This window comes from Schistocerca piceifrons, chromosome 1 (assembly GCF_021461385.2).
Source record: "Schistocerca piceifrons isolate TAMUIC-IGC-003096 chromosome 1, iqSchPice1.1, whole genome shotgun sequence".
Taxonomy (NCBI): domain Eukaryota; kingdom Metazoa; phylum Arthropoda; class Insecta; order Orthoptera; family Acrididae; genus Schistocerca; species Schistocerca piceifrons.
The window spans coordinates 42,080,406-42,103,249 of NC_060138.1; the positions used below are offsets into that span (position 1 = coordinate 42,080,406).

Below are 22,844 nucleotides of genomic sequence, written 5' to 3' on the forward strand. Positions count from 1 at the left end.
TGAATACTACTTGACTGGACTATAAGTGCACTGTGGAGTCAAGACAGTAAGCATTTCCAATACTTCCACATGCAACATCAGGCAAAGATTAGCTAACAAATGTTATGCAAAAAATCAGATATTTGGCTGAGTTTAACACCTGGAAACATATTTTTTTGTAATCATACTGGAAGCAAAGTTGATAATGGTTTAAAAAGAAATCGAAATTAGTATCATAATTTAAAATTAGGCTGCAAGAAAGGAAACCACACATAAGTAGAATAGCAGAATTTTCTTTGTGTTTTGTCCTTTTGGCAGTCAGCTTTACATTTAAACATAAGATCTTGGCATGTAGACACATTCTTAAACATAATACTGTATAGCCAAGAAGCAGTGGAAAAGAATTGGTTCATATTTAAATAATCATTGTTTGGTAATGATGTTCGATCCTTGGCATTACAATTTTTCCCCTATTTTCAACATTTTTTTAAAGTTTATGTCATCATTTTGGGTATTCAGATAGCTAGTTACAAAGACTTGACACTAGTTACAGATTGACAGGTTGATAAGAGATTTCCTTTAGCAGTGTGTGTGTGTGTGTGTGTGTGTGTGTGTGTGTGTGTGTATTGAATGAAACATTTGAATAATGACATTGTAGCTAAGTGGCACTATATAGTAGATAAGGAAAGATTGAAACTTAATTTCTTATGTGACTAGTAATTACCTATGTGCATTTCTCATCATTACAGCATTAGATTTACACTGTTCTTTTTACAATCATATTGACCAACTAGGATCACGTTGACAACTTCAGTTCCTATTCTTCCTTCGTTGTTGTTTCCTATTTCTCCATTTTCTCCCCATGAAGTCTCTTCCTTTCTTCTGTCCGTGTTGTTCCTGATATTTTATTTCTTCTGCTTTGAAAGCCTTCCAAATTTAGTATTTTATTTTTAAAACAGTTTCTTTCTGCTATTTCTGATCGTTTGATATTGTTTCTTTCTAGATCTTTCCTTACTTCTGTAATCCATGCTATTGTCGATTTGTTCTTCCAGAAGTATAGGAGTATTTGTTTTGGTAGCCTATTTCCATCTGTTTGGTAGATGTGTCTGAAAAAGCTTAATCTTCATTTGTCCATTACTTCAGATATTTTCTCAATAATTTTGTAGATCTCTTCATTACTTCTTATTTTTCAACCATCTGCAGTTTTTATTGCACCCATTATTTTTCTAATAATCCTTCTTTCCAGTGCCTCTAGTTTGTTCATCTTATAGTTCACCATTAGGCACTCAGATCCATATAAACATTCTTGTCATACCATTGTGGTATGGTGTTTTAGTTTTGTTTTTCTAGATATACATTTCTTGTTATAAATATTTTTGGTCAGACCATATGCTCTTTCCACTTTGGTAATTCTTACATCTAGTGCAGATTTTTCTAGTCCATTCCGTTGTATAGTTTCTCCAAGATATTTAAATTTATTTACTCGCTCTATTTTAGTTATTTGTTTTTCTATGAATTTTGGCACATTTTTTTATATTTGTCATGAATTTTGTTTTTTTAGCTGAAATTTTGAGACAAGTTCTGTTTGCTATTTTTTCCAGAAGGTTCATTCCAATAACTGCTTCTGTCAGGTTTTCTGAAGTTATTGCAAAATCATCTGCAAAAGCCAAGCAGTTTACCTTAATTCCATTTGGTTTCATTGCCAGAGTTACTGGCTCAATTTTGCAATTTTTTAGCTCTGTGTTCCAGATCCTTACAATTTTTTGTAGAACGCAATTAAACAGTAAAGGTGATAAACCATCACCTTGTTTTATTTCAAATGGCTGAGATACTTCTCCCATAAATTTGACTTTAGAAATTGTACATGTTAGTGTTTCACGAATTATATTTGTTAATTTTGATTTATCACCAAATTCTCTAATGACCTTATCTGTTGTTTCTCTGTCTATACAATCAAATGCTTTCTTGAAATCAATAAATGACACTATTATTGGTTTTCTGGCTAATGTTGTATGGTGAATTATTGACTTTAAGTTAAAAATTTGTTCTGCGCAGGATCTTCCCTCTCGAAAATCACCCTGATATTCTCCCAGTTGTTTGTCTAAAGTATCTAGCACTCTGTTCTGGAGAATTTTGATATTTTGTATTCCACTGGCAGAAATGACCCTCCTCTATAATTATTGACATCTTGTGGGTCTCCCATTGTACGTGGCGGGTGGATTAATGCTGTTTTCCATTCAACTGGAATCTTTTCAGTTTTCCAAATATTCTCAAAAATCCTTTATGATTTTTGGTTCTGACCACTTCAATAATTTTGCTGTAATGGAGTCTTCACCACTTGCTTTATTGTTTTTGAGTGTTTTTATGGCTTCATGAATTTTTAACTCTGTAGGTGGGAAATCTTCCTCTAGATTTTGAGGTGTCTCTGGAAATTCTAGTTTATCTGTTGGAACTAAAAGATCCCAGAATTGATTACTTTCTCCAGATTTTTTTCTGTTGTCAGCATGTATAGGTGCATGACACTTTATGAGGGCGTAACTTTTGTTCTTGCACTTTATTGTTAACGTGGATATTCTTTCTGAATTTGATCTAAATTGTGTTACACTGTCTACGATTTTTTTGTTTACATAAAATGCTGTTCCAAACATCTGGATGTTTTCCATTATTCTCACTGCTGGTTTCCCTGTATAAATACTATAATGTTTTGTATCGGGTACATTCTCATCTCAGTAAATATTTTATTTTAATTATTTTTCTTTCTTATTTACAGGCGTAATGAAGTCTCTGATATCACACCAAGACTCCAACCAATAATTGGTGAGTTTTATGGATATTCTTAATATTATATTAATTTAAAGTCGTTGGTGCCACTTCCTGCAGGACAGTGTGTTAAGGTCTGTGTAATACTGATACCATAGCAGCAGATCTTAACAAACAATGCCATTTATAGCTAGATGCTGATTTTACTGGCAGCTATCTGTCAAGTGCTTTAATGTTACGGGTTCTGGGCTAAAATGTCCTTGAAGTAATTACACCATGTACTAGTCCTACTGTTATAAGTATGTTATTGTCTGCAGCTGAGGAAACCAAAGACAAATCTTCGGGAAAAAGTAAAGGATGAAAATAAGTGAGGGAAGAAAATATGCATTACATCATTATTAGACCTAATCAATAAACTTTTCATGCTTTGCTTAAGGAATGTGTTGCATATCAGGCACAATACTAGCCAGTAACACACTGGTAAAGTTTTGTGTTGCTACAACACTTTAAATTCCATTTCTTTAATAACTGGACATTTTAGGTCTTCATCTTAGGATTTGTTTTCTTTAAGAAGACTTTCATTCAAGCTTGGAAATTACTAATACCTCTCACAGTTTAAAGAAAGTTGTAGTTATTGTTCACCCCAGGTGCTTCGCCTCAATGGTGTTAATGATGATATGGAATTTGCTACACCTTTGAACAATGAACTACTATATCAAGTTTCCTCATTTTTTTAGCAGAGAATTACAAGTGATTAAAGGAATGGCTGTATGGTATTACTGCAACACTAAATAAAAGAGTACAGCACAAAAGTTTGTTTGTTTTTATGTCCCCCTCATGTAGTTATGAGACTGTCCATGACGTACCGTTGTGTTGTCAGAGTTCCCCTAGGCACTACCATCCACCAGCCAAAGTCATACCTGACGGCTTCCCATACCATAACTTAAGGAGTTAATACTATTATGCCTCTTCAAAACGCTAGAACAGAACCTGTCCCCAGGTCACTGACATACTTTCTGATGATGGTCATCCAGGATAACACAGAATTGCACTTTGTGGCTGAACACAGTGCAAACCATTCATAAAATGTCTTTATTTTCATATGCAACTGTTTGTGTCGTGGTGTTAACAGCAGCCTACGCATGGTGTGGCAGTTCCCTTGTATGACTACACTAGTACCCAGCCAACAGTACAGGATGCACATAATGTTTCGGTTTCAGGGAGTCTATTACTTGTTCTTGGATACCTGGTGCAGATGTAAAAAAGTTACAAAGTGCTTGGTGTGCAATATATCAATCCTCTCTTGGTTGGACAGATACTGTCAACCAGAATGTCGACAATAAGTATGTCTGCCTCCATGATGCCACACAGTCCAAAACAGGGCCACTTTCACATTTGAATCCCCACAAATCTGGATTTTGCACAGTTCATCCTGCCGAGCGAATAGAGAACTACAATGATGTCTTTTTAAAACTCTGTCAGGTGCTGATAACACTATCTTGCTCGAGTATAGCGCATCTCCGTGTCTTCACAATGGTCACTTAATAGTGGTACTGTTCACACCCCTTTTGTACCATACCAGGTGTGGTAACAACACTAACCATGAAGTAATACACTCTGGTAGCCATTCTATCTGTCACAGAGAATTGCACATCCAATCATATACATACTTGCTGATGTGTGTTTTAATGAAATAAAAAAAGTATTTAAATTTATATATTTATTTATTATGTAAAAATGAAAATAAAGTGAATCGAAAGTGGATTTGAAAATGGGGAGGAAATTTTTCTTTAAATATTTTTGCTATTTGCTCTTTCAGTATGAACTTTGTTGTAGAACCCCTTATTTACGTGTGGTAATAAAAATTCATTTAGACATAATTAAGCACATTTAAAATTACGTGAACCTTAGCTACCCTCTCATGCTGATAAATTCATATTAACTGATTAAGAACATTTAGTTGAAAATTGCATAAATTAAATTTTTTACATATTTCGGCCTTGGCACAGAAAATTGCATAAATTAAATTTTTTACATATTTCGGCCTTGGCACACATTTTCTAAATGCAGTGGTTTTTCAAATATTCACTGAATTCTTTCCCGGCATTAGCTATGGAACACAAGACTGTCTCTGTTAGCAGAAAATGGTTAAATATTGCCAAGCCGACCTGAACATTTAATTATCATTGACAATACACATTTCACTATACGTTTAAGTTATTTGCTTTAGAAATTGAAAGAACCAACAGATTAACAACTTCAACGTTAATTATCCGCCTATGAATGCACAAATGTAAAACCAGTAATAAATTCCGTCAGCCTCAGGATCGCTGTAAAAGAAAAATATTTCGTAGTTCACTGCTAATTTTATCTGCTCCCGATTTACGGGTTTGGTTAATTTTTTAGCGGAACAATTTTTTAAACGTGCCGCCGCTGCAAATCGTTCGGTCGCGGCACAGCCCAGCAGCACCAACGATAATTGCTAAAAATGCTGAAAATTCTTTAAAGAAATATTATAGATGACATGGGCAAGGTAATTTACATTAATAACACACAATTTTGATAAATTATAATGTATTTAGACCACAACAATAATTAAACTTACATTACTTTGTAATTCCTCCTATAATGGCGGCTAAAGATAGATACAGACAAAAGAAGTCTACTCATTCATAAAATGCTACGTCACAGGTCCATCTCTCTCTCAGCTCTTGAGGAAGACGACAAAGAATGCACATTATGTATCCCTATTTATACTGTTGCTGCTTGTTAATTTCTCTTTGTAATCTTACAACAGTATTTTCCTCTGTGGCTGTATTTTACATTTTTTTTTATCGCAGATATTAACATATTTCGTAATTACATTATGAGTATTGAAATATTACAATCATAAATACATCGAGAATATTACTACAGAAAATATTACAATAATAATGAATGTCCTTTATACAAAATTAAATAATATATTTTTTTTTTGTTAAACAATGACAGTACATACGAATTGCTTCATAGGCGTACATAGAATTAAATGTCATTTCATTTTATTAATAGTGTGTGTGCTGCCAGGGAACGTTACATTGCTCCCTGGCAGCATTTGGCAATGAGTTTCTATACTTTGACACAATGTTGCCAGTAACGTTCTTTACAATTCTTTGTGTTTTTTTTTGGAATGGCTCTTTTAATTAGTCCCAGGGTTATATATGTTTATGGGTCCCCCATCATTTGGGCAAAGACAGACAGGAAACCTGGGCAAAACTGTGCCGGAGCCCAGCCATCCCAGTTGGTTCCTGATTAATCTTGTCTCTTTAACAGTCATTCCTTTGAAATGATTTAACAGTTTGTCATCAACGGTTACATAATATCACAGTCACATACAGTTCAACGAAAGTTTGTTGTGTGTGAGTTTAACAACTCGTAATTATCTATTTTGCGATATACTGCAAGGTCACTTGTCCTAGGATATATCACTTAGTTTTTTGAAATCATTTAGTACAACGACACTTTTCATAATGTTCTCACTACCTACGTTTTACAAATCCATCTCCTACACTTGTTAATGTTCATTTTCTCTCGTCAATTTACGGTTATACAAAATAAGTGTTCAATGTTTGTCAAAAATCGAGTTCATTGACATGTTATGCAGTTTTTGTAAATATTTTGGAATATGTCAATAATGCTGTAGTTGGTGAGCGGTGCAGAATGATTGTTGAGCGGCGCTCGGCGCAGCGCGTCGGTTCGTGTAGGTCACCGCCCCCGGTGTTGACAGCTACGGCGCGGAGAGGCGTGTGGCTGTCTGGTCTGCTATGGGCTGCTGCGGCCACTGCATGGCTGAAGTAGCCGGATGCGCGTTGTATATCAGCTCGCCCGTGTGACATCTTCTTGCAGTGCTCCAGCAAACATGCAACAAGTTCACAAACCGTGTACTATCCTTATGGGCATTTTTCCTGCTGTGGGAAAGAACACAAACAGTTATTGGCAGTTATTATTCAGTAGGCCTTCACTATTCTGGTTTGCACAATGTTTCGTTGTCACAGTAACACGTTTTATGGGCACACAATATTTTTTCACCATGTCATGACTTGTCATTAGTCACACGCAAGTTTTCACCTTAGAACAAAATGTATCTCTGTAGTCAATGCGCTTTCCTGGCGTCCCTTGACACACAAAGAGTTATAGTTTGACACTAGCTTGGTCCACCGTCTGTTATCGGCTCACTGTTAGTGTCGTGCTAGTTCCTTGTCTATTTGCACACACGGCGATGATACAGTTTCTTATTGCTTGTTCAAAACAACCTCGTGACGTATTGCTGCAGTTTTAACAGTCACTGTCTGTCTCTGCCACACAATACTGCACTTTTGTTTAAGTTTTTTTTTCAATTACAATGTCTGTTGTGCAATGTTTTGTAACAACACATTCGTAACTTCTTTGTTCGCTCTTTACCAAGGTGTGTGATAATTGCGTACATGGTAACAAATATTAAAATTTTATATTAGTTTGCCCAAAAATCATCTATATTTATGTTCGAGTAGATTTTATTTGTGCATTCCAGCCGGATTCAGACATATTGTTCAATAACTCCTTTGGAATTATGTCTCACTTTACTTGCAAGGTTCTACGTAACTACAGTGTAGTCTCTGTAGGCTAAAATTGACTTGGACTGTATCAGGCTAGCTCTTTTTACTGATTCGATCTGCACAAGCTTCAATTGAAGCTTCTTTGTGCGTAACTTTGCGTTACTTAAATTTGCAATAAGTTTGCCCCCCATGGTGCCCTCGGGTCACTACTGGGTGCATTACTCTCTTTGATAATACTGGTTTGAAAATAAAGTTCTCAGGGTCTCATATTATTAATATTATTCTGGGTTCTAACCTGTCAATCTGACAGCTACACACACATATATATATACATGTAATAGAAAAGACTGTACCAAGAAATATTTCAAGTTCGACACACATATAGAATATTATGCAGTACACAAACTAATCACTACTAAAATGTTCCTCCTGACTGATCTCTGTCACAATTTAACACTACAAATAATTGCACTAATCAGGTTATCTGTGCAGACATTTAGAGCATGCTTAGACTAACACTAATTAAAAAGAAGACATAACATAAATAATCATAAACAAAAGAGAAATTCAATCATATTCTTATAACTAAATACTTCTACTCTAGTACATTATCTCTACAGATCACACATCATTAATGTTCATTCATTTCCAAAAGAATGGTGTACCTTTTTACACATCACATAGGACTATTAGTCATTTACTGGAGGAATATTTTCACATTCTTACGCGGATACAGTCCCCGTACTTTCCCTGATTGGGGATCTGCTAAGAGATAGCTACTATTTCCTTCTGGGACCAAGGAATGGAGTATGAGGCTCAACAGTAGGTTTTGTGAGGCTTCACCTCGATATTGTATTGATATCCCTTAACAATTCCTGGTCGTTCTGAAAATACATTTGCATAGTTAGATAATAACTGTACCAAATCCTGGTGTTGCATTGAGTTCAAATTTTCGGACTGTGATACGACTGTGATACTTTGTTCACAAGTGCGTCCACATTTGCTTTTAATTGATCACCTTGTACGTCTGGATAATACAGATTTTGTCGTAGAGAATGATTGTCTAAATGTAGTATCCACTGATTCCTACATTTTATGTTAATAGCATTACAATTAGGCACTGGTACCTCTTCAGATCTGAGCATGGACAATTCTATCCTCCTACCCGTGTTCATCAAACTTAATTTTCCCCGAGAAAGGTCAATTACTGCATCCCTTTCTCTCAAAAAATCTACCCCCAAAATGCAGGCTACCTTTAAACCCTTTACTACCAGGAACGAGCACGCTATGGCTTCTCCCCCTATATACATCTCTACCCGCACTTGGAGTTTAATTATTTGTCGCTATGCACTGATGGCTCCACTGACTTTGCAATTGTTCACAGGAAAAGCCAGCATACGCTTTTCTTTCCCCAGTATTCTGAATAAGTCCATACTCATGACACTGACAGTAGCACCTGTATCTACGATTGGTTGCACATCAATATTGTTAATTTTGATCTCTATTATCGCTTATACTTTGTCTTTGTGCTCCTTTATGCACGTGGGTGGTTTAGTTATTAATTCCTGTCCCATCTGTACCCCGTCATTATACCTGAGGATACAGATTTCCAATGTTTTGTTCTGTGTCGGGCTGCTCTCACTCCAAACCTCAGCCGACGATGGAGAGCGTATCTCGGCTGAATCTAGTTTGTTGGATTATTACTGGTGGATGGGTGTGGCTGCTCTGTGTCGCTGACCTCCACTACGTGTAAATTGTGTTGCGTCGGCCGCCACGGTTGCGCAATTGGCGCATTTTGTGGTGGCGGTCGGTTATTGTCATATCTTTCACTGTTTTGCCGGTCCGGACTGGGCCTCTGGTTCTGTGGCCAAGTTCGGTTTGCATCGTTATAGGTATTGGTGTTCCACAGCCCCCTGGCATTTTTCCATCTACTATTGCTTGGTGGGCCTGTTTCAATTGGCGCATTTTGTGGTGGCGGTCGGTTATTGTCATATCTTTCACTGTTTTGCCGGTCCGGACTGGGCCTCTGGTTCTGTGGCCAAGTTCGGTTTGCATCGTTATAGGTATTGGTGTTCCACAGCCCCCTGGCATTTTTCCATCTACTATTGCTTGGTGGGCCTGTTTCATATCGGTCATCGTACCTTCCTTTTCCGGTCATTGTTCACCGGCGGACTATTGCCGTTCCGGTCTCTACCTCTATTCCCGTTTTGTACATAATGTTGTCTCCTATTGTTACCTCCGCCGTTTCCATTATTTGGTGGAGGCGTGTTATTTCGACCATTTCTGTAACCGTTTCCGTTACTTCTAGCCTGTTCAGAGGCTGCCTTAACATGCTTCTGAATCAGGTCAATTGAGTCCAGAACAGACAAGAAATGTTCCATGTCGTTCTCCGGTACGTGTATAAGTTTTTCCTTTACGTGTATCGGCAAGTGTGATTTCAAAAGTCTGATCAAATCCCGGGATAAAATCTGCTCGTCCCAGTAACGGGTCTTATTAATGTATTTCTCAAAATATTTTCGCAAATTGCCTAATCGTGGAGAATACGGCTCTGGATTATATACCTCTTTCCGCCATCTCTCCTGAATACATGTTGACCAATATTTGGCCAAGAATGCCTTTTCAAATTGCTCATATGTGTCACAACTGTCAGCTGCTTCGGTTGCCCATAATGCAGCATCTCCTTGTATGTACAACATAACGAACTGTATTTTCTGTGTATGACTCCAAACACTAGGCAAAATGTTCCTAAATCCCTTGATAAATACTACAGGGTGAACAGATTTCTTCTCCGTTGTAAAGATCTGAAACTGTCGGTTTTTAATTAGGCTTTCTTCAATCACTATTTTGGAGTGACATTTGTTTGTTTCGCTAACATTGGTTGCCTGTTCTGTCTCGCAGTCGCAATTTTTCACTGCTGTATTTATATGCCTATCATTGTTGGACCTGGCTGGCATGACACACGCCTGTGCGTCGCCGTGCAACAAGCTGTTTTCCAGCTCCGCAAGACGACGGTTGACATTCCGCTGCCACAGCGGAATGTCAGTGTGCACCGCCCTTTTTAGGTCCTGCACTTCCGCACTCAAGCCCAAATCCTTGGCCTCAATCGCGGCGTGCACCTTCTTGTCTATTTTTTTTATAAATTCGTTTTCAATTTTGTTCGCCTGTTCGGACATTTTCTGCTCTATTTCTTGACTTGTGTCAATTTCTAATTTTTCCAACCTGTTAGCCAGTACACTAATTTCATCTACGATACTGGCGTTAGCCACCTGGATATTATCTACTCTTTCGCTCAGTTCTTGCACCGCTTTGGGTATGGTTTCATAGTTTTGTCTCAAACTAACAATCTCACTTTGCATAGCTTCCAAAGATTGCATTAACTGCAAGTCTCTCTCATGCAGGCGTCGATCACGATCTGCTTGTTTAGCATCATGTTCTCTATCGTGTTCTGCTTGCATAAGTGCGAATTCAGCTTGGAAATTGAGCATGCGCTCGAACATAACCATTAATGATTGCACTTCTGACACCTCACCACTCTCTGGTCCGTGTCTAGTGCTTGTAAGTGGCACAGTATTTCTACTTTCAACTGAATCACTGGCTGGCAGTGGCAACATTTCTTGCCCTTCTGCCCTCAGATTCTTACATTGTACTTCCTGAACTAAGCCACTAACATTACTTTGTGCCCCACTTTCTAAATCGGTATCACAGCTTGCTAACTGTTGTTCATTGTCCATGTTTATATTTTTCTGACTACGCAATCTAACCATAGTCAACAAAAGAAACAAAATCTGAACTAAATATCCTAACACTCAGGTTTCACAGACATAGTCACACAAGAAATGGTCATTTGTTGAAACACACTTATTATATACTACGATGACTAACTGCTCAAATGTCCTGTTATTTAAAAAAAAAAGCACTAACAACAAGCACACCACTAATGATCCGAGAACACTGCACTGAGGCTACTGTACTACCCACAGGACAACTACACTGTAGCTTTACCTTTTGGTGATCTATCTTGGGTGCAGCTGCCCCCTGGTATTGTGGTAGGTAATTAATTTTTTGATATAATGAGCTCTCTTCTTCAGCTTGCCTCTGGGTGTATAGTGTTCTCATGCAAAAAATCATATACAGGTATTACCATACAATATTGGTTAGGCAATACATGCAATACATGAAAAATTATTAATTGTTCTCCAACAAAGTTCGACTACAATAATTCCCTAATTATCTCATGGGTATTTTGTGGCCACTGCTTATTCATGCTCTGCGTTATTGGGCGCCAATTTAATGAAATATATATATATATATTTATTTATTTATTTATTATGTAAAAATGGAAATAAATCGAATCGAAAATGGATTTGAAAATGGGGAGGAAATGTTGCTTTAAATATTTTTGTTATTCGCTCTTTCAGTACGAACTTTGTTGTAGAACCCCTTATTTACGTGTGGTAATAAAAATTCATTTAGACATAATTAAGTACATTTAAAATTACGTGAACCTTAGCTACCCTCTCATGCTGATAAATTCATATTAACTGATTAAGAACATTTAGTTGAAAATTGCATAAATTAAATTTTTTACATATTTCGGCCTTGGCACACATTTTCTAAATGCAGTGGTTTTTCAAATATTCACTGAATTCTTTCCCGGCATTAGCTATGGAACACAAGACTGTCTCTGTTAGCAGAAAATGGTTAAATATTGCCAAGCCGACCTGAACGTTTAATTATCATTGACAATACACATTTCACTATACGTTTAAGTTATTTGCTTTAGAAATTGAAAGAACCAACAGATTAACAACTTCAACGTTAATTATCCGCCTATGAATGCACAAATGTAAAACCAGTAATAAATTCCGTCAGCCTCAGGATCACTGTAAAAGAAAAATATTTCGTAGTTCACTGCTAATTTTATCTGCTCCCGATTTACGGGTTTGGTTAATTTTTTAGCGGAACAATTTTTTAAACGTGCCGCCGCTGCAAATCATTCGGTCGCGGCACAGCCCAGCAACACTAACGATAATTGCTAAAAATGCTGAAAATTCTTTAAAGAAATATTATAGATGACATGGGCAAGCTAATTTACATTAATAATACACAATTTTGATAAATTATAATGTATTTAGACCACAACAATAATTCAACTTACATTACTTTGTAATTTCTCCTCTAATGGTGGCTAAAGATAGATACAGACAAAAGAAGTCTACTCATTCATAAAATGCTACGTCACAGGTCCCTCTCTCTCTCAGTTCTCGAGGAAGACGACAAAGAATGCACATTATGTATCCCTATTTATACTGTTGCTGCTTGTTAATTTCTCTTTGTAATCTTACAACATTATTTTCCTCTGTGGCTGTATTTTACATTTTTTTTTTTATCGCAGATATTAACATATTTCGTAATTACATTATGAGTATTGAAATATTACAATCATAAATACATCGAGAATATTACTACAGAAAATATTACAATAATAATGAATGTCCTTTATACAAAATTAAATAATATATTTTTTTTGTTAAACAATGACAGTACATACGAATTGCTTCATAGGTGTACATAGTACAATTAAATGTCATTTCATTTTATTAAAAGTGTGTGTGCTGCCAGGGAATGTTACAGTGTGTGCACAAAGTTACATTGACATGCAACAATGTCTTCCAGGGACTTCAGTTGTTTTTTTCCAGGCAGTGTATTGCTTGTGGTCAGATAGTTAAGTAGCTGCTTATATTCACGGTAAATGATAACAGCCAAACAGTTGCAGGATAAAGATTTATTAAAATCCTTGACCATGGTTTCGGTACATCTAAATATACCTTCATCAGAAGCAAAAATACACTAAAATCACATCCTGCAGTGGAGATGCATAACAAAATCGTGCCAAAGGCATCATCAGTAGTTGAAATTAAAATATCACCTCCATCCATACAGCATAATTATGAAAGGGTTGGTCGATGCGAGCACAGCATATTATCGGTACTTAGCCTGTGTTCGCATCGACCAACCCCTTCATAATTATGCTGTACAGATGGAGGTGATATTTTAATTTTAACTACTGATGACACTTTTGGCTGTTATAATTTACCGTGAAGATTTTCAACAGTTGCTGCTTTAGCCATGTTTAAAATTTCGTAGCTGGTTATATATTACCTATTCTAAAATTTTCGAGAATGCTGGAAAAAGTGGAACTGGATGGAAGTTTGTCAGTATTTCCTTTTCCGCTTTCTTATACTCAGGTTTAATTTCAGCATATTTCAGCCAGTTGGGAAATGTTCCAGTGATACAAGGGTGGTTATGTAGATAACTTAATATTGTACTAATCTCAGAACAACGCACCTTAAGTAATGTTATTGATAATTTATCATAACCACTAGAAATTTTTATTTTAAGTATTTTATGGTAGACATTGTTTCTACTGATTTAATGAGGGTCATATTTATTTATGTGTATCATTTATTCATATTGGTATCTGCTTCTCTTAATCTCTGGTTATTACAAATGCCATCAGCAAACCTCAAAATTTTTATTTCTTTTCCATTGACTGTTGCCTTTACAAGTTTCTCCTTGGTTACCATCACAGGGTCATGCCAGGGAGATGTTTCATCCCTGTCTCACTCCCTTACTCAACTACTGTCCGCCTCTGATAGCTGAGTGGTCAGCGTGACAGCATGTCGTGCCTAATGGCCCGGGTTCGATTCCTGGCTGGGTCGGAGATTTTCTCCGCTCAGGGACTGGTTGTTGTGTTGTCCTTATCATCATCATTTCATCTCCATCAACACACAAGTCGCCGAAGTGGCATCAACTCGATCGACTTGCACCAGGCGAACGGTCTACCCGACGGGAGGCCCTAGCCACACGGCATTTACATTTTTTTTACTCAACTACTGCTTCTGTTTCATGTCCTTTGACTGTTAGAACTGCAGTATGGTTTCTGTACAAGTTGTGGACACCCTGTAATTTGTCTCTTCTACCTTCCAACAGTGTATTCCAGTTGGCACTGCCAAATGCTGTCCCTAAATTGACAAATGCTTGTAGGTCTGTCTTTCTTCAGTCTATCTTACAAGTAAACACAGTAATACCTACTGTATGCCAATATTTTTGTGGAATTCAGATTAAACTCATGGTTCAGTTATATTCACATCTGGCAGCACTAAGAATTCACATCTGGCAGTACTAAGAATTATTATATTCTCCTTAAAGTCTGAGATTTTTCTACGTATCTCATGTATCTTGTTTACCAGGTGGAATAATTCTGCCATGGCTGACTCTCCCAAGGATCTCACTAATTCTTGATGACTTGTAACCAACCCCATGGGTCTTGTTTCAACTTAGCTCTTCAGTGCTTTGTCAAACACTTCTCACAGTATATATCTCCTATCTTATCCTATCTTCATCTACTTCTTCTTCCCTTATTATAATGTTATCTTCAAGTTAATTTCCCTTGTACAGCCCTTCTACATATTTCTTCAGTCTTTTGCCTTTCAGCTTTCAGTGTAGGCTCACCATCTTCGCTCTTTACGTTCATAAAGGGTCTTCTCTTTTCTCCAGAGATCTCCCTAATTTTCTTGTGGGTAGTGTCTATTATTCTCATAGTCATGCAAGAAGCTACAGTCTTTGTTTACTTCAATTTATCCAGATCCCAGTTCCTTAATTTCTGACCTTTCTGAAGTTTTTTCTTTTTTTTTCAGTTTTGATCTGCAGATCATAACCAATAAATTACTGTCAGAGTCCATATTCGCCGCTCAAAATGTTTTGCAGTTTAAAGTCTGGCTCCTAAATCTCTTGTCTTATCGTTATGTAATCTGTATTAAACCTTATGATATCTGCAGCTCTTCTGAGTATATAACCATATTTCATGATTTTTATATCTATTACCAATGATTAAATTGTGTTCTGTACAGAATTTTTCCAGGCAGTTTTCCCATTGATTCCTCTCCGCCATTCCATGTTCCCATCCTATTTTCCCATCACATTGTTGGCATAGTATTGAATTCCAGTTCCCAGTAACAATTAAATTTTCATCTGTTTTAACTATCTGAATAATTTCATTTATCATATATTCTTTCAGTCTCTCCATCTGCAGAGCTAATTGGCATATAAACATGTATTACTGTGATGGGTGTTGGTGTTGTGTCTATCTTGGCTACAATAATGTGTTCACTGTGTTGTTGATAGTAGCTAATTCACATACCTACTCTCTTATCCATTACTAGTGACTTGGCTTGGATTCACATGGTAGCATTAAGTACCTATGCCAATGACTACTGGTGTAGCATATTTTGTTTAGGGGCTATGAAAAAAAATCAGAGAACAATGTTAAGTAGGTAAATATCATCACTTTGATGTATATTATGTGATGTAACCAGTACTCACCAGGAAAGTTGTCTGGAGGCATGAATGTTTTGTGTTCCATGTTGAATGACATTTGAAGTGAGACTATATGAGAGCGATGATGAAAAGGAAAGTTCCTACTCACCATATAGTGGAGATGTTGAGTCGCAGATAAGCGCAACAAGATGGTCACAAGTAAGCTTTCAGCCAGCAAGGTCTTCTTCAAAAATAGACGAGACACACACACACACACACGCACACACACACACACACACACACACACACACACGCACAAATACAACTCACATAACCATGACTGCAGTCTTGGGCAACTGACACCTCACTGCAAGCAGCAGCACCAGTGCATGATGGAAGTCACAACTGGGTGGGGGCGCGGAGCAGGCTGGGGCAGGGAGGGGAGGGATAGTAGGGTAAAAGCGGGGCACGGTGAAGTGCTGCTGGGGAGTGCGCAGGGACGAGGTGGAGAGAGGGTAGGGCAGCTATGTGCAATGGGAGGTTAGGCAGAGGGCAGGGGAGAGGTGGAGGTAGGGGATAATGGAAAAGGAGAGAAGTGAAAAGACTGGGTGTTATGGTGGAATGAGGGCTGTAGTGCCGGAATGGGAACAGGGAAGGGGCTGGAAGGGGGAGGACAATGACTAATGAAGGTTGAGACCAGGAGGGTTACAGGAACATAGGATATGTTGCAGGGAAAGTTCCCACCTGCACAATTTAGAAAAGCTGGTGTTGGTGGAAAGAATCCATATGGCACAGGCTTTGAAGCAGTCATTGAAATGAAGGATGTCGTGTTGGGCAGCGTGCTCAGCAACAGGGTGGTCCACTTGTTTCTTAGCCACAGTTTGTTGGTGGCCATTCATGCAGACAGACATGCCCACATAGAATGCAGCACAGTGGTTGCAGCTTAGCTTGTAGATCACATCACTGGTTTCACAGGTAGCCTTGCCTGTGATGGAATAGGTGATGTTTGTGACCTGACTGAAGTAGGTGGTGGTGGGAGCATGCATGGAACAGACCTCACATCTAGGTCTGTTACAGGGAGATGAGCCATCCATGAGGCAAGGAGTTGGGAGCAGGGGTTGTGTAGTGATGGACGAGTACATTGTATAGGTTCAGTGGGTGGTGGAATACCACTGTGGGAGGAGTGGAAAGGATAGTGGGCAGGACATTTCTCATTTTAGGGCACGTCGAGAGGTAGTCAAAACCCTGGCAGAGAATGTAATTCAGTGGCATCAGTGGTACTGAGGTATGGGTGAATGTTCCTATGTGGCTAGGCAGTGGGGCTTTGGGAAGTGATAGGAGACTGGAAAGATAAGGATCGGGAGATTTGTTTTTGTGCATGGTTGAGAGGATAATTACAGTTGTGGAGGCTTCAGTGAGACCCTCAGTATATCTCGAGAGGGACCGCTCGTCACTGCAGATGCTGTGACCACAGGTGGCTAGGATGTATGCAAGGGACTTCTTGGTATGGAACGGGTGGCAGCTGTTGAAGTCGTAATGTTGTTTGTGATTAGTAGATCTGATATGGGCAGAGGTACTGATGTAGCCATCTCTGAGGTGGAGGTCAACATCTAAGGGTGGCTTGTTGGGTTGACTAGGGCCAGGTGATGCAAATGGGGGAGAAGCTGTTGAGGTGGATAGGATGACCTCACTCTTGATCCAGATCGCAAAGATGTCATCAAGGAATCTGACCCAGGTGAGGGGTTTAGGATTCTATGTGTTTAGGAAAGATTCCTCTAGATGGCCATGAATAGATTGGCATAGGATGGTGACATGCAGGTGCCCTCGAAAAGCTTTCCACCCTGCCCACTTCCTACTACTACATTAGAGTATCACTGTCCACCAACTCTACAACAAGCTCCAAACCTCCCCCACAGTCTCTCATAGCTGACAAACCCTATCTTGCAGACCTACTACATATACCCCAGCCTCCATAACTCCCTCCCATCACCACACAGAATTCAGAACCTAAACAGGCTTGAAGCACAGTCATGAACCTTTCCTCCAGAAGCGTTAACCTCACAGAAATATCAGTTCGTTCCAAAGGCCACACCTTTTTCCCCACTCGCAAACTCAGCCATCCAGAAATTGTGAAAGAGCTTCTCTCCTTCTCCCTGTCCCTATGGTGGAAAAAGTTTTTCGCCATCAATCCTACCAATCAGACTCAACCAAAGACCATTACTGAACCCTGCTGAACTCAGTTCACTCCTCCTCCAACCGTTATCCACCCCCACTGGCCTGTTAACTTTCCAGAAATTTTTAACCTCGAACTTTGTGTCACCATCATTCCCCAAATCTCTCAACATCCAAACTAACCTTACATCCGCAGAAAACACCACAGTCCACCATCTAAAAACTGATCCCAACCTTATAATCTTACCTCCAGAGAAAGGCTCCACCACTGTTGTTTTGAACCGTAAAGATTACCTGGCAGGAAGACTCTGACAGCTGACAGATACTTCCACTTACAAACCTTGCCAAAGTGACCCCATTCCAGAAATCCAGCAGGGTCTTCAGTCACTACTCAAATCCTTAGGCCCATCCCAGAACCTCTCCCTGGAGTCCATCTCTCTACTCAGCCATACCACTTTCCATGTTCCTACCTTCTACATGCATCCTTAAGTCCATAAACCTAACCTCCCAGGGCACCCCATTGTGACCGGTTACTGTGCCCCCACTGAGAGAATCTTTGCTCTTGTAGACCAACACTTTCAACGTATTACCCGGAACCTACCCCCCTATATAAAAGATACCAACCATTTCCTCCACTGACTCTCCACATTTCCTGTTGCTTTGCCATATGGTGCCTTGCTTGTCACTAGTGATGCCACCTTCCGTTACAGTAACATCCCTAATGCCTGTGGCCTTATTGATATGGAACACTACCTGCCTTGATGCCCAACATATTCCAAATGAATAACCTCCTTCTTAGTCACTATGACCATTTATATTATTATATCCTCACCCACAATTACTTCTCCTTTGAAGACATTACCTACAAACAAATCTGGGGTACGACTATGGGCACTAGCATGGCACCATCCTATGCCAACCTACACATGGGCCATCCAGAATCCTAAACCCCTCACCTGACTCAGATTAATTGATGACATCTTTGCGATCTCGATCAAGGGTGATACCCTCAACAGCTTTTCCCCCACTTGCTTCACCTTGTCCTACTCAACCCAACAGGCGACTGTCCTAGATTTTGACCTCAACCTCAAAGATGGCTACATCATTACCTCTATCCTTATCAAACCTATTAACCACCAGCAATACCTCCACTTCAACAGCTGCCATCCTTTCCATACCAAGAAGTCCCTTCCCTGTAGCCTAGCCACCTATAGTCATCGCATCTGCAGTGATGAGTGGTCCCCTCGAAATATAAGGAGTATCTCACTGAAGCCCTCTCAGACTGTAATTATGCTCCTCCCAAAATCTTACTGTCCAGTCATATAGGAGCATTCCCCTCATAACCCATGACTGGAGCAACTGAATTACATTCTCCACCAGGGTTTTGACTACCTCTCATCGTGCCCTGAAATGAGAAATATACTGCCTACTATCCTTACCACCCTCCAACAGTGGTATTCCTCTGTCCATTGAATCTACACAATGTACTCATCCATCCCTTCAGAACCCCTGCTCCCAAATCCTCACCTCATGCCTCATATTGTTGTAGTGGACCTAGATAGAAGATCTGTCCATACATGCTCCTACCACCACCTATTTCAGCCCGGTCACGAACAGCCTGTCAAAGGCAGGATTATCTGTGAAACAATCATGCGCCTACAAGCTAAGCTGCAACAACTGTGCTGCATTCTGTGTGGGCTTGACAACCAAGCTGTCTGTCCGCATGAATGGTCAACAACATACTGTGGCCAAGAAATAAGTGAACCATTCTGTTACTGTGCACGTTGCCGAAAATGACATCTTCCATTTCAGTGTCTGCTTCGAAGCCTGTGCCATATGGATCCTTCCCACCAACACCAGCTTTTTTGAATTGTGCAGGTGGGAACTTTGCCTGCAATGTATCCTACGTTCCCATAATCCTTCTGGTCTCAACCTTCATTTGTCATTGCCCTCCCCCTTCCATCCCCTTCCTTGTTCTCATTCCAGCACTACACAGGCCTCATTCCACCATTGCACCCAGTGTTTTTTACTTCTCTCCTTTTCCGCTACACCCCACCCCCCACCCCCATCCCCCACCTCTACCCCACAACCTCTCCCCTGATCTCTGTCTAACCTTCCAACTGCACATAGCTGCCGTGCTCTCTCTCCACCTCAACCCTGCATGCTCTCCAACAGCACTTCACTGTCCCACACCCCTGCCCTACTATCCCTCCCCCTCCCTGCCGCAGACAGCACTTCACTGTCCCACACCCCTACCCTACTATCCCTCCCCCTCCCTGCCGCAGGTTCCTCCTTATGCCCACCCGTTTGCCACTCCCATAATGCACTGGTGCTTCTGCTCGCAGAATGGATTCAGTTGCCAGAGACTCCAGTCGTGTGTGCGTGTGCGTGTGTGTGTGTGTGTGTGTGTGTGTGTGTGTGTGTGTGTGTGTGTGTGTCGGTTGTCTATTTTTGATGAAGGGCTTGCTGGCCGTAGGCTTATTTGTGAGTCTTTTTGTTGTGCCTGTCTACAACACAACATCTTTGCTATATGGTGAGTAGCAACTTTCCTTTTCATAAAAAAATACACGATCTGCATGGTTAATATCTCTTACAGCACTCTTTCAAAGGAAGTATGGTACTGTGATGCACTAGAGAGACACATTGCTGCAATTCTTTGTCGTAGACTCTTTATGGCAGACTGCTTTTCCATGCCACACAAAGAATCATGTCCAGATCTAGATTTGACTCAGTGAAAGCAGGAGGCTGAAAGAGCCATCTGCTTTACTGCTGACAGAATGTGCCACATGTAAGCAATGCAAAACTGTTGAAGTACCTTTTGAAAATATTTTACTTGAAGCTTAAAAAACAAAACACTTAAAAAACAATTGCTATGCAATTTTTCAGAAATGGAAAATGTCAGTTAAAAATACGAGGGGTTATTATTATTATTTTTTTTTTTTTTTTCAACCTCCAATTGTCCATCTAAGCAAGTAAGAGGTAGGGAGGGGCCGGACCTGCACGTAATGCGATTGCGCAGCTCCTCCACCACAACCTCTGCCGTTTTCAGCTGCAGTGTGTCAGTTGTAGCCGAGCTACGTCCGTGTAAACATGGCCGCTATGCTCGATGCTCCCGCCAAATGTGAGTTACGATGTGTAATCCGTTTTCTGAAAGCAGAAGGATGTAGTGCTGCGGAAATCCATCACAGAATGAGCAACGTGTATGGTGACAACGTTATGAGTGATGGTAGTGTTTGGGAGTGGTGTCGAAAATTTAAAGGACGAACAGACGTCCATGATGAAGGTGGACAAGGTTGCAAGTCTGTCGCCACTGTAGGCCTCGTTGAGCGTGTTTATGAGGCGGTGAGATGCAAACGAAGGTTTACAATTAGCGAACTGTCTGATGAATTTCCAGACATTTCAAGGTCTGCTTTGTACACAATTGTGACTCAAGACCTAGGCTATCGGAAATTGTGTGCACGTTGGATCCCAAAAAAGCTGAGTACTGACCACAAAACGCAAAGGATGGCGTCAGCAGTATCGTTTCTCACACGTTATGCCAATGAGGGAAACGTTTTTTTGAAGTCGATTGTTACTGGCGATGAAACGTCGGTCCTCTATGACAATCCTTAAACAAAGGAACAATCAGAGCAGTGAATGCACACAGCTTCCCCAAGCAAGCCACAAAAGTTTAAACATTCACTGACAAAAAGAAAAACAATGGCCACTGTGTTTTTGGACCATAAAGGAGTGCTGCTGGTGGACTTTATGAAGCAAGCTACGACAATAACCAAGGAAGTTTATTGTGAAACTTTACGTTGTCTCCGCAGAGCCATTCAAAACAAACGCAGAGGAATGCTTTCATCTGGTGTTGTTTTGATCTGTGACAACACCCGACCACACAGTGCCACATGACGAAAGACCTCCTCAAAAAGTTTAAATGAGAAGTTTTTGAACATCCACTGTACAGTCCGGACCTAGCACCAAGTGATTATCACCTGTTCTGAGCATTGAAGTCATGGTTAGGTGGGCAGTGCTTCACTACTAACGAAGAACTTCAGGACGCCATCAGGACTTACCTGTCCTCACTGGCGGCAACATTCTTCGAGGAAGGCATCGAAAAGCTTGTGTCACGGTATGACAAGTGCCTCAATCGTTTTGGCGATTATGTAGAAAAATAAGTTAAGACTTCACTGTACTTTTGGTAATAAAATTATTATTTTCTGTACATTTTTCTTTTATTTACAGCCAATCGGAGGTTGGGGGGGGAGGGAGGGGGGGGGAAACAGCCCTCGTATTTCATTATTTCAAATTGTAATTCACACATAATAGCCTGATGATGAGGTGATTACCTTTTTGTTGTACATCATAGATATTACAATACTTCAAATTTGAGTAACTTACTGCCCAACTGTTTGAAGTATTTGTAGTGAACTAAGACTGCAAATTGCAACTAGTAATCTAAGGGAAGTGAAATTGATAGTTGAAATTGTTGTCATATTTCTAAATGCATCTTTCAACCATCAGTACAAGTACCCCTGCCACCTTTAGAATTTGAAAGAGAGTATTCCAGTCAACATTGTCAAAAACTTTCTTTAAGTCTACAAATGCTAGAAACGTAGGTTTGCCTTTCCTTAATCTTTCTTCTAAGATAAGTCGTAGGGTCAGTATTGCCTCACGTGTTCCAACATTCTACAGAATCCAAACTGGTCTTCCCCGAGGTCAGCTTCTACCAGTTTTTCCATTCGTCTGTAAAGAATTCATGTTAGTATTTTGCAGCTGTGACTTATTAAACTGATCGTTCGGTAATATTCACATCTGTCAACACCTGCTCTCTTTGGGATTGGAATTACTATGTTCTTCTTGAAGTCTGAGGGAATTTCACCTGTCTCATACATCTTGCTCACCAGATGGTAGAGTTTTGTCAGGACTGGCTCTCCCAAGGCTGCCTGTAGTTCTAATGGAATGTTGTCTACTCCCGGGGCCTTGTTTCGACTTAGGTCTTTCAGTGCTCTGTCAAACTCTTCACGCAGTATCATATCTCCCGTTTCATCTTCATCT

General features: G+C 39.7%; 1 protein-coding gene across 1 annotated transcript in view; it reads left to right on the forward strand.

Annotated features, from left to right (window-relative positions):
• LOC124775752 overlaps positions 1-22,844 on the forward strand; it is a 357,417-nt gene that overhangs the window by 253,593 nt on the left and 80,980 nt on the right. The window contains exon 13 of the mRNA XM_047250614.1: positions 2,750-2,796. Coding sequence (XP_047106570.1) covers positions 2,750-2,796 — 47 coding nt within the window. The remainder of the gene's footprint in view (positions 1-2,749; positions 2,797-22,844) is intronic.